We start from the raw sequence: 12,842 nt of genomic DNA on the forward strand, positions 1-12,842 counted from the left end.
TTGTACATTGGGCAAGAATAATAGCTCTATTATGCTGGTAATTTCTTATGCTTTATTCTCTTGAATAACATCTCTTGAAACTGTTCATATTTGATGTAACAGTTTAATTTTTCAGCCAAGTAAATTCATATTTTAATTAGATACTTTTATTTCAGTACAACTTATAATTTGAATACTGATAATCCTGTGAATAAGGGAAGAGTGAACTTTGACTATTGGGACTAGTCAGTCAAATGTTGTCTTTTTTTTTAAATAACAGGATGCCTAGGAAATCCTTTTAAAAACAAACCCCATTAAATGCACACTTTTTACAAGAAGGACAAAGATACCATAATGGTTTATCCATTCCCTTTGCTTTCTATATGTAAAATACCAGCTTCAATGCCTGTTGGGTTAGCCTAAGCTAAACTAGTGAATGAAATATGAACTATAGTAGATGTTATTTCTTATCTATAACTTTAAAATGATGTGTATCAGACTCTGTTCAGACTCCAAATTTAAAGGCATTAATGACCGTCCATGGACAGCAACTTTTGCTTTCTTGAGCAACAAGTCCAAAGACTAAAACAATAAAAAAAAAATCCCTAAGACACAACAACATACAGGCAAAAGAAAGGAGAGCATTAAGGCAAGTTCAGGCTAAACACAGTCTCCACCTTTTGTCTGAACCATTGAGATGTCTGTGCCAACTCTGCTTTATTTTGGCTATGGAAACCTGACCTAAACTAAACAACTATTCTATATCATTAAGTTGTCCAGGAAGATGAAAGTTTAAATATATGCCAGACAAGCTGCAGCATCTGCTGCATTTCAGTAAAGGCTGTCCCTCCCAAAACCTTCTGTGCTGGAAGAACTTTAGGACAGCAGTGCTTTGCTTGGCCTGTGGAAAGAAAATGATGCTCTTCTCGTCAAATATTCTCTCTGCTCACCAGGGCTCATGCTTCCAGATCTGCTTCTAATGTAAGAAATAATACAAAGGAAAATCCCTGCATGAAACATCTCACTATAGCTCTAACTCCAATTTTCTGTGGTCAAATAATATACCTCATGCCTCGGTCACAAAGTGATAGGCACGCTTAACTTTTCACTGTGGTTGTTCAAAAATTATTTCCACTCTTCCTCTTCTTTTATTTAATACATTGCTTTTGCCTCACACCAGAGAAAACTGTCATATTGCTTCAGAATGTTATATAAAATTGATCTAGTGTAGATTCTCTCTTACAGTTAGTTGTCATGAAGACCAACTTGGCTTTTCCTTTCAAAAAGCATTCAAATTAGATATATGATCTCTTAAAGATATGATTAGAAGTGATCCTGATAGCTCTCTGAATATCCTGTACTATAAAACATGGTTAGGAAAATTTACAACTCTCTTTAGAATAGGAGGGAATCAAGTTTAGTGTGATTTTTATAATCACCAGCTGAGAAAAAACTTGTAACAAATATAACAAAAATTTTAAAATTTTTACTATATAAACAAATCAATGCATAAAATAAGAATACAACACATAAAGCAAAGGATTTGAAATAACACTTTATAGAAGAGATAGCAGGTAGACATACAGATAGATATTTTACCTTATTGCCAAACAAAAATAAAAATTGTAACAGTGGGATAGCATTTTGTTTATCAGTATCATTTTTAAACTAAGAATATCTAATGACAACAAATGATGTGGTGGCAGGGTAAAGTCATATAATATTTAAAAATAATGTATGAAATATTCATATTTTACCTCAGTAATTCTAGTCTTCAGTTTGAAAAGGTAATGATTTCAACATTTAAAGCCATAGATTCAAGATATTCATGGCAATATTACTTACAATACTGAAAAATGACTAATTACAACAATATACATCAGAACTGAAAATATATTGTTTTATCACAACTGTGTGGGATATTACACTACTTTTTAAATGATGTTTAGGCTGACTCATAAAAATATGGAAAAATATTAGCATATAATTCTAAGTGAAAGAAAAAGATGTCAAATTATATATATGTATATAGAGAGAGGGAAAGAGAGAGAGAGAGAGAGAGAGAGAGAGACTATATACATAGATAGTAGAGTCACACGGATTCTTGAATCTGTTCAGTATTTTCCAAATTTTATTTAACAAGCACCTTAATGTATTTGATATATTTTAAAATGTTATGTTACATTACTTTCAAATACATTGCCTTTTTACAATTCTATCAGAAGCAAAAAAAACATGCATTTAGAAGTCATAAAATATCATAAGAAGTTCAAATGAACGTATCTGTGATGGTTTTGATTCTAAGTGCACTGAATCCTGTGCATATGTGTCTAAGCAGCTGAAACCTGTGGGTAGCAAGCTCATTTCATTCACATTCATCCTGTTTCCAGCCGCTTACTCATCCTGCCTCCAGCCTATTCCCAACGTCACAGTTGCTTCTAGCACCTGTGAATTCTCTAGATTTATAAACTGCTGGAAGCAAAAGACCTGTTAATGATTGTTCCTAGTCTTTGCCCCACCCAACCTGAACATCACAAAAGGTGTCATCTATTTTAATATATTTCTTCTGTTGCTAACAAAGGGAATTCTTAAAAGAGATGGAGTCTATTTTGTATGATGTATCCCTGCATGGTTTGCTGTTGGATCTGTAAATATTACCCAATGCAGTATCTACTGCAGGACAAGGATGAACTGACATCACATTATTTGAAAGAAAAATACTATGTGTCACTTCTTGATAATTTAATAACAATTTCAACCTGTCTCTATCCTTAAGAGTCTGAAAGGAGAGAGAGACACTGCAGAGAGGAGAGGAGAGGTGGGGAAGGAAGAGGAAAGAAGGGGAGGGGAGGGGGAGAGAGAGGGGAGCAAGGGGGAGGAAGGGGGAGGGGAGAGGAGAGGAGAGGAGAGAGGAGAGGGAGGGAGGAGGAGGAGGAGGAGGAGGAGGAGGAGGAGGAGGAGGAGGAGGAGGAGGAGGACAGTTTTCAGGAGGTTGCACTTACACCTTACACTCCAAGGCACTTTCTCCAACAAGAAGGGAGGCAGTAGGTTGTTATTTTTGTGATGTCAATTTGTAAACTGAAATGAAGCAAAGACCTTCTTGAAGTGAAGAATGTAAAATATATTCGAGGACATGTATTCAGCACAGTCCTTTGTTCTACATAGGAGCTTTCTTTTTGTAAAGTTTTCCAGTCTGCTTCAAGGAAAAAAAAAGTTAGTATTTGTTAATTCCTTAAAAGGCACCGTTCAAAGCACTGCCCTCGAGAAAATATCATGACAGCTCAACACTCTTTTTCGGTAAGATTCAAGTCCGGCTTTTTCCAACATGGCTGTACACTTTGCAGGCCCCCAAATTTGTACTTTCATAGTCGTCATCAATCAAATAGAAACGCTACCTCTAGCGAACCTGTTTCGTGGATTGGAAATACACTGTGTACAGATGGCGTTAATTTTGAAGGCATAGCTGCTATTCCTGAGTCTTAAGAGTCGCTGGCTTTTGTCAGGTGTGGAGCGGGCGAGGAAGCGTGTGCAGCTTTGGCGTGCAGCAGGTCTGAGGACCCAGGTCTTTAACAGGTTTCCAGAGATTATTGACACTTTCGGCTAAGGAGCACAGTTCATAGTGAGAAGCGGGAGGGACTAGAGCAGACTGCCATCAGAAAGGAAAATGTTTGTGAGCTGTAGGGAGGCAAGAGAGAGCTCTCCAGGCAGAGGGGTCCCCATGGCTCTGGGATTTGCAGGAATTTATCACCACCATTAACAGCTATTTTCCGAGGGTTGTTTACTGCCTGATCCTGAGACAACCAGATTGAGAAGCCCACTCTGGGACCCCAGCCACGCCCCCTCATCTCCGTCCCCCCCCCCTTTCACTAAACTAATGAATACAGGGCCACCCCCTTGCTGGACCCTCCCATTGGCTCGTATCCTAGCCAATCAGAACCTTATAAAGGTTTCACCTAGTTCCCCCCCCCCGCTTCCTAAATAAACAAACAAACCATTCCTCACTGTGCAAGTCCCATCTCCCCTCACCACCTCTAGCCCCCTTCAGCCTATCGAGTGTGGGCTGTGACTCCCCATTCTGGCCCGGTGGCGGGACGCTCTGTTCTCCACCCTTCACATCCACCCACTGCCCCAGCCTTCTGGTACTCAGGACTAGGCTTGGTCTGGCTAGAGAGCCCCGCCTCCTCCCGTCGGTTCTGCCCAGGATCAAAGGCACAGTGATTTGTCCAAAGGGTCTCTGCCAATTTGAAGATGCCTCTGCCTCCGTGGCCCCCGGTGCCCCTTCCTTGCACACCTCTACTGGTGGCCACTTGCTCCCCGCCACCGCTCGGGTAGCTGGATCTGGAGAGGGCTGCCGCGTGAGGCGACAGTCACGTGTTGTTTTGCCCGCCGCTGTGAGCCCAGCGAAGTGGGCGGGGACGCGGGTCTAGGCGGGAGGGGTCTGGGGCGGGCAGACAGGGGGGACCTCCTCTTCCCCCAGCCCTCCCTTCTCGAGCCCCCCCTCTCCTCCGCTCACCTTAAAAACCACGGTGCATCCCCATGGCGAGTTGCTCCTTCGCTGGCGACCGAGCACTAAGGAGACTGAGAGCTGCAGCAGCAGCAGCCTCCACAGCTCTAGCAGCAGTGGCGACCACCCGGCGTCGTTCCTCGGGAACCCCGACCGCACTCATTGGGACCCGGTCGTCCTGTCCGGGAGCTATGTGGCTCCCCACGGCCACTGGCTCCCGGTCAGACTCCGAGTCCGAAGAGGAGGACCTCCCCGTCGGGGATGAAGTCTGCAAACGCGGCTACCTGAGGAAACAGAAGCATGGGCACAGGCGTTACTTCGTGCTCAAACTCGAGACCGCAGACGCCCCGGCTCGTCTGGAATACTACGAAAATGCCAAGAAGTTCCGCCTCAGTGTCCGCGCCGCGGCGGCTGCGGCAGCAGCTGCCGCCTCGGGTGCTGCGGTCCCCGCGCTCATCCCACCGAGACGCGTGATCACCCTGTACCAGTGCTTCTCCGTGAGCCAACGAGCTGATGCCAGGTACCGACACCTTATTGCCCTTTTCACCCAGGACGAGTACTTCGCGATGGTGGCCGAGAACGAGTCGGAACAAGAAAGCTGGTACTTGCTCCTCAGCCGCCTCATCCTCGAGAGCAAGCGCCGCCGCTGCGGCTTGCTAGGCGCGCAGCCGGACGGAGAGCCGGCGGCCCTGGCGGCAGCAGCGGCGGCGGAGCCACCCTTCTACAAAGATGTGTGGCAGGTAGTAGTGAAACCCAGGGGGCTGGGGCACAGAAAAGAGCTGAGCGGCGTGTTCCGGCTGTGTCTTACCGACGAAGAGGTTGTGTTTGTGAGGCTCAATACCGAAGTGGCCAGTGTGGTCGTCCAGCTGCTGAGCATTCGTCGCTGTGGGCACTCAGAGCAGTACTTCTTCCTGGAAGTCGGCAGGTCCACTGTCATCGGTCCAGGGGAGCTGTGGATGCAGGTAGATGACTGTGTGGTGGCCCAAAATATGCATGAGTTGTTTTTGGAGAAGATGAGAGCCTTGTGCGCAGATGAGTACAGAGCCCGATGCCGCAGCTACAGCATCGGCGTTGGCGCCCACCTGTTAACCCTGCTGTCCACTAGGAGGCACCTGGGCTTGCTCCCGCTGGAGCCCGGCGGCTGGCTCCGAAGATCCCGCTTTGAGCAGTTTTGCCACCTCAGGGCTATCGGAGACAGGGAAGAGATGTTCTTTACCAGACGCCTCATACTCAACGAGCCTCTGCCTCCCTCCAGGCGAGAAAGGGGGCACCTGCCCAGAGCCCGCAGGTCCAGGAGAGCTGTTTCAGGACCACCCAGCTTTTCCCGCCGCCTAGCACCTAGCCCGCCGGTACGTGTCTCACACCCTGAAGAAGCCTCTTACGACAGAGCTTGTGAAGCCTCGGGCTCCAACTCTGGCAACTCTGAAGAAAAAGACAAGGAAGGTGAGGAAGAAAACGAAGGTGATTACATGCCCATGTACTACTGGGGCTCAGGAAATGGCCGGGGCTCTGGAGGTGGACAGGGCTCAAGTGGCCAAGGCTCCAGCAGCCAGAGCTCAGGAGGAAACCAGTGCTCAGGTGGCAGTCAGGGATCTGGAGGTGGCCAGGGCTCAGGAGGCCGGGGTTCAGGAGGTCAGGGTGCTGGAGGAAACCAGTGTTCAGGAAATGGCCAGGGCACAGCAGGTGGCCATGGATCAGGTGGAGGCCAGAGGCCTGGTGGTGGCCATGGCTCAGGTGGTGGCCGGAGACCTGGAGATGGTCATGGCTCAGGTGGCGGCAAGAACTCAGGAGGAGGCAAGGGCTCAGGAAGTGGGAAAAACTCGGATGACGGTGACCGTGGAAAATCTCTGAAGAAAAGATCATACTTTGGTAAATTCACTCAAAGCAAGCAACAGCAAATGCTGCCTCCACCTCCTCCTCCACCCCCGCCAGCCGGAGGAGCAACTGGTGGAAAAAGCAAGTCTGGGGGAAGATTCCGACTTTATTTTTGTGCAGACAGAGGGGCCACAAAAGAACGCAAAGAAGCCAAAGAGAGGAGAGATAGGGAAACTCCAGAAGGTGCCACCCGGGGGCCTCACAGAGCCAGAGCTTTCGATGAAGACGAGGATGACCCATACGTGCCAATGAGGCCAGGGGTGGCTTCCCCTCTTGCATGTTCCAGTGACTACATGCCAATGGCACCTCAAAATTCCTCTGCTTCAAAAAGCCGCCACTCTAGGTCACCATTCGAAGATTCCAGAGGATATATGATGATGTTTCCCAGAGTGAGTCCACCACCACCTGTCCCAAGTCCCCCCAAAGCACCGGATACTAATAAAGAGGATGACTCTAAGGACAATGACAGTGACAGTGACTACATGTTTATGGCTCCTGGAGCAGGTGCAATTCCTAAAAATCCCCCCAATCCTCAGGGAGGCTCTTCCTCCAAAAGTTGGAGCTCTTACTTTTCTCTGCCGAGTCCTTTTCAGAGTTCACCTTTGGGACAGAGCGACCACAGTGAGTATGTCCCAATGTTGCCTGGGAAGTTCCTGGGGAGGGGTGTAGACAAAGAAGCCTCCTTTAGCCAGGGCACCAAAGATGTGTCTTCAAAGCCTTCCACTGAGGGCTCATTCTCAAAACCTGGAGATAGGGAGTCACCTGCAAAGCCTTCAGATGACGAGCCCCCAGTGAACAAGGCTAAGAGACCTAACCGACTTTCTTTTATTGCAAAAGGAAACAAAATCAAGCCCAAACCAGAAGAGCCCACACAGGAGCAGAGAGGAGCTGACAGCTCTGGTGACTATATCAACACTGACTTCATTAAGAGAGAGCGCCCTGTGCCAACTCCCTCTGCTCAAGGACTGCCAGATTCATGGGGCTTAGTTACTGACCCCAGACGCACAGCTTTTTCCAGTTACATGAATATTGAATTAGAGGTGCCCTTTCCAAATCCAGCAATCCGCCTCTCAGATCTTTTAAGAGTTCTACCAGGTGCCAACTCCATCTCTCTGGCCGGTGCTAGGTGGCCGTTTCATCCTTTCCCAGGCAGCGCTACAGGACGTATTGTGGAAGAGGGTGGGTACATTCAAGTAATTTTCAACCCAGCCATGAGACCGCTCGTGCCTTTTGCTGACAGTGCCATTCGCTATGATGTTCAAACCGGTGAAATCTATGTAGTTGACCCATTTTCTGAGTGCTGTATGGACATTTCTCTCTACCCCAGTCGATGCTTTCAGCCGCCACCTGTAGCTAGGCTGCTGCAGGAGGAAGTGCAGGAGAGAAGACGCCCACAAAGCCGTTCCCAAAGTTTATTTGCCAACACCCGAGCCGCTGTCTCTGCTTTCCCAACTGACAGCTTGGACAGAGATTTTCCTGCCGCTTCTGCTGGGGTTGTTCTTCCAGATGGGGAGCCCCTCTTGGCAGTGAGCCGGGCTTTAGCTATAGTCTCTGCGCTAGCAGCGGCCCCCGGCTTTGGCGCTATCTTTGCCGGCTTCCAGTCCACTCCTGGATATGACTCCGCCTCTGCTCGCTGTTTCCAACCTGTTGCTAATGCTCTTGGTGCCCAGGCTGTAAGAGGGGTCCAGGACATTGCAGCAGGCTGGAATCCTGGAGCCCTTAACCAAGCTGCCGGAGGAGAGGATCTGGCGGCCGGCGCAGCCGCTCCCCCACTGCCACCTCGCCAGCGAAGAGTGCTGAGACCCCCAGAGAGAGCTGATTCCGAGGACGACGAGGATGATGGCGACGATATTTACGTGAGAATGGACTTTGCCAGACGCGACTACAAGAAGTGACCGCTCTCCGAAAAGAGGTTGGTGAATTTATAATTAAAATTTCGGAAGTTAATGGAAATTGCCTAATGAGTGAGTTGATGCGCTACTTGCTACGATGTTAGCGATAAGTGAGATGATAGTTCAGATTTACTGGTGTTATTGGAGAGTAGAATTCAGTTTTCATTTTTCACATGGTACCTTTTTGGTCTTTGTGAAAACGTAAACTTTTATTTAACCCATTAATTTATCTGACAGAGCCAATTGTTAAGCGTTGGATTTATTTCTTAGGAGCAGTTGAAACTTAAAGCCCCACAGCGTGAGGCTGCTTTTCCTTTCCCTAAGTCCTTTTGAAACTAGAGTTCCATCAACTAATTTTCAAGCCTGCAGCTAAAGCTGCTTTTCTACGAGTGCGCAATCTAAGTTGCAGGGGTTGAATGAGAGCGCAGAAAGTTTAGCAGTTAACAAGCCAACTATTAACCATAGTTACTTTCTAAAGAAACAGTCATTGTTTACTGTGATTTGCCCAAAATGTTAAGTCTCACTTGCCACCTGAATGACGAGAGGGTGCTTAGATAATCACAAAGCCCAGGTGACTAAAAGCCAATATTTGCTCTGGAGAGTGTTTTTGTGTTGATCTGTTTTTGTTTTTATACAGGATAAAATGTGAGAAACCATGAGAGTCTCTTTTCTCTGTCACTGGTAGGGAAAGGCAAGTCACTTTTGTTGTGTTTCATTTTCTTCTTGTACCTGCACCCCTCCTCTCTAAAGGGTGTAGTGGCATCTTGATTATGGATATGAATATGTTTCAAAGGTTTAAAAAGCATTTAAAACATTTAATCGATGTGTCTTCTGGGAAATCAAGTAGAGTAAGACAACAAGGCTGGAGGAAGGAGACAGGACTCCAGGGGCAGCCCACCCTGAGCAGTGAGCAGCAGGGGAGTTTCAAGGCCTAATTTTCTGAAGGAAGAGAAGGACTGTAAGAGCAAAACTTAGTGAATCTTAGAGCGAATTTCAGAATATTGACTTGAGAGCTTCTTGAGAAATATTTGCAGATGATACCCCTGGATCCTGCCTGCCCTGCCTTCTCTCTTTAGAAGAACATGCTTCTTTGACTATGAAGGGATGGTTCCCAGCAGTTTTCATGCCAGTAGTGAGTTTAGTGAACATTTTTGCTTTGCTTGGACTCTGGAATGCTTTTGTGATCAGATCTTTGCCCACTGTGCTTGATCAGGCAGAACAAGTTGGGAACTGATCACAACAGTCACCTTACAAGCTCCCCATTTAGTGCAGGTGTAACCCCCTACCTCCTTTTTCTCTCCTTGCTATAGAAAACTTGCCATACAAAAACTCACATTCGCAGCACAGTAACACCAAAAGAATGACCATTAAAACAACAAAAGGATGCTTTGGCTTGCCAAAGGACTCAATTCAAAAGTCCTTTAAGTTGTGAGGCTCCTCCCCAGCACACACACACACACACACACACACACACACACACACACACACACACACACAGAGAGAGAGAGAGAGAGAGAGAGAGAGAGAGAGAGAGAGAGAGAGAGAGAGCACTGCTATCATAACTAGGTATTTAAAAGTCACAACTCCATTTCCAAGAACTTATAATCAGCCTTTCAGGGATAAGTAAACAGAAAGTACACCCCAACATCACCCTCAAGCCTTTGCTGGAGCCTAACTGCTGAAGGTACTGTGTACAACTTTGATGTAACATTCCACATCCAAAGAGATGATGCACCAGGGTAGCTGCTTGTGACCTGTGATTCTTTGAAATGATGCCTATACTTTCCAAATATTCTGATCTTTGTTATAACATAAATTAAAAATAGTGAAATCATACTGTTCTTCAAATAAACTCTGACTTCTGAGTGTTGTTCAGATCCAGTGCCTATTATATTTGTGTAAGTTACTGATTAATGGCTTTCTAGCTATTTTGGAGATTTAATATGCTTATTAAAGAAATTGCTAACTTTATTGAGGGACTACGCCACTGAAGCTGTATCTCATAGACAGGCAGGAGCTTACATTGAAATAAGTGAATGGATATGGAAACATTTTGGAGCATGAAATCACTTTACAAATATAATATATTCTTATTTTGATGTTGGTTTAACACTGAAGTGAAACTTCAAGCATTTAGACTAATGATTTAGTTCTTCTGAAAGCTAGCTAATTTCTTGGTGCTAAAGGGAGAGCAGACATGGAATTTTCTGCAATCTATCATATGGAAGGGCATGGGAGGAGGTGTGGTACTGAAACAACCTATTGCAGGAAATGACTTTTGTTAGCATTTAAATGTGAATTGATAAAAGTGTTGCCTGTGAAGTGTTGAAAACAGGCCAGATGAATCTGATCATGTTTTTCTCTAAAGCTATAGAAGAACCTTCACCTATTTCTGTTCTGGCTTTATTTTCTTATCTAGCATTGAAAAAAATGAAAACATCATGTTAAGAAACAACTAGCGTTTTGAACAAGGAACGAAGACACAATATTAGGAGTCATATAGCTCAATAAGTTAATCTCAGTTTGTGGCATGTGTTTAGAACTGGAATAAAGAAGTGCCATGTGTGTATTACCATGTAGTTAGGGTCAGTATTCTGGTTGTGAGTGTTAACTACTAAATTTAGAAACTCAAAGCTCAGTTAAAATTCTGTGTTACTTTTTCATTAGTCTTTCCTTCCATTGAAAGTATCACACACGATTATACCTAGTTGCTATCTTTATATTGAGATTTGTTTATAATATAAGTGAGATTATAATTTATTAAGACCAGCTTATCATGTAATACAAAAATAATAAATGCATTATCTTATTTATCTACAGTCAAGTTTCATGTATCTTATAGTTGCTCATTCAAACCAATTAGAAAGGAACACCCAGAATATAACTTGAGTATGTAATTTTTTAATGAACAAAATATTTTTAAAGCAATCCTGTGATGAAGGCTTCAGGTTTTGAACACATTAGCATTTAGAAGAGTGTCACTTCCCATGTGATTTAGTCCATTCCTAAAATCTTGTGCCTTTTTGCTTCTTTTAATGTTTTACCTGATATAAAATTGACAGGCTGAAGTGATTTGGGAATGTAGATTTGTCTGGTATTTTTATTAAAGGCATAGGAGTATGAAATGGGCAGCTGTAGATTGTGTGAAATAATTGGTCAGACAAATTAGCTATATTATGATAGTACTTGGTATTAAAAGGCCAAAAACTAGTAATTAGCTTTTGACAATTTAGGCCCTATTATCACCACATAGGAAGCCCAAGCTTTTTTCTGTTGTCCTGCTGCCAAGTCCTGTTGCTATAAATTGTAGGTACTGAAAGCAAATCATTTTTACTGTATTAATTTTATTTATTGTAAATAACTAAAATATAATCTACAGATACCAGAAATTTCCAGCTATAATTGGTGGGTCACTTATTTCATGTAGCATTCATCAACCCCCCTCCCACACCGCCCCACCAAATCTGGATAGTTCTTTGGAGTAATGAGGTATTTGACCTAAACAATTAAAGAGGACCTCACTCAGTTAAAGTTAGCTAAAGTTGTTGGCAATCATTATTCATTTGCATTCATTCTATTTTAAGACTGATGCTTCCAGGATAAAAATGTCAGCTACAAGCAGAACATCTCTTTGAAACCAGGGCCAGGACTTTAATTAAGCACACCAGACTATTATACATTCAAAAATAGTCAACCAGGGTCTCCAGCTTTCTTTCCCTGTCTCTAATTGCCAAACATGAACCAAAATACTTCAAGTCATTGGCAGGCATTTATCTTGGGGAACAAACTAGGGTTTCTCAAAAAAAAAAAAAAAAAGAAGCAAAAACCACAACGACAACAACAACAACAACAAAAAAAAATACACTTCATGTTGGAATGGATGTGCTTGGCCATTGCAGGAAGAAGTAAGGATTGCTGTGTGTGATTTCAAATGGACTGTTGTTAAATTGTTAACTTCTTGATTAAGGGAATGCTTTTCAGTTACAGATTGATTGCCTTATTTTTTCAAAGCATATTCGCATTCATTATTTTACTGACGGTAAGTACTGGAAGTGAAGCTGGAGTTAAGAATTTTCCTGTGTTCATGAAGGTAAGTGGCAGAGCTGAAAATGTAACCCATACATCTGTTTTCCAATCTAATGCTCCATCTAGCACATCACACTGCCCTTTAACCAAGTGCTTAATTTGTCACTTTTATATTGATGAAAATTATTATATATGAAAGCATTGGGAGCAAAAGCATAAGAACACTTTAATTCAATGGTAGCAAATTTTGTTATAATTCACTTAGAGTGTTGTAGCTGGAGCATCTGTCAGGGCTCAGGTGATCTTCATTACAATGAACTGTTTGCCATGGCTCTTTTAGAAAAAATGAATTTGACCTCAGCTGGAACTTAATCTTTTAGATCTGATCTAGGGAGGAGTTAGCTACTCTGACTTCCCAAACACAAATTGTGTGTGTGTGTGTGTGTGTGTGTGTGTGTGTGTAACATCAGAAAGGAAAGAAAGTGAAATGTGCGTGTATTCAATAAATTCCAATTAATGGTCATTTCCTTAACTGAGGTTATATTTCTAAGGCTTTGCTGATAATT

General features: G+C 44.0%; 1 protein-coding gene across 1 annotated transcript; it reads left to right on the plus strand.

The window, feature by feature from the left end:
- The first annotated feature begins 4,515 nt into the window (after positions 1–4,515).
- LOC100773159 (insulin receptor substrate 4) lies at positions 4,516–8,253 on the plus strand. Its single transcript, XM_035449813.1, has 2 exons — positions 4,516–6,082; positions 6,116–8,253. The coding sequence occupies exons 1-2, from the start codon at positions 4,516–4,518 to the stop codon at positions 8,251–8,253; spliced, it is 3,705 nt and encodes a 1,234-aa protein (XP_035305704.1).
- The last annotated feature ends 4,589 nt before the right edge of the window (positions 8,254–12,842 follow it).

This window comes from Cricetulus griseus, chromosome X (assembly GCF_003668045.3).
Source record: "Cricetulus griseus strain 17A/GY chromosome X, alternate assembly CriGri-PICRH-1.0, whole genome shotgun sequence".
Taxonomy (NCBI): Eukaryota; Metazoa; Chordata; class Mammalia; order Rodentia; family Cricetidae; genus Cricetulus; species Cricetulus griseus.

What these genes read in the sequence shown, in the direction of transcription:
- LOC100773159 (XM_035449813.1), top strand. Translation starts at nt 4,516, where the DNA reads ATGGCGAGTTGCTCCTTCGCTGGCGACCGAGCACTAAGGAGACTGAGA. An exon ending in TGGCAGTCAGGGATCTGGAG is followed by an intron (nt 6,083 to 6,115) that starts GTGGCCAGGGCT and finishes GGGGTTCAGGAG; the next exon opens with GTCAGGGTGCTGGAGGAAAC.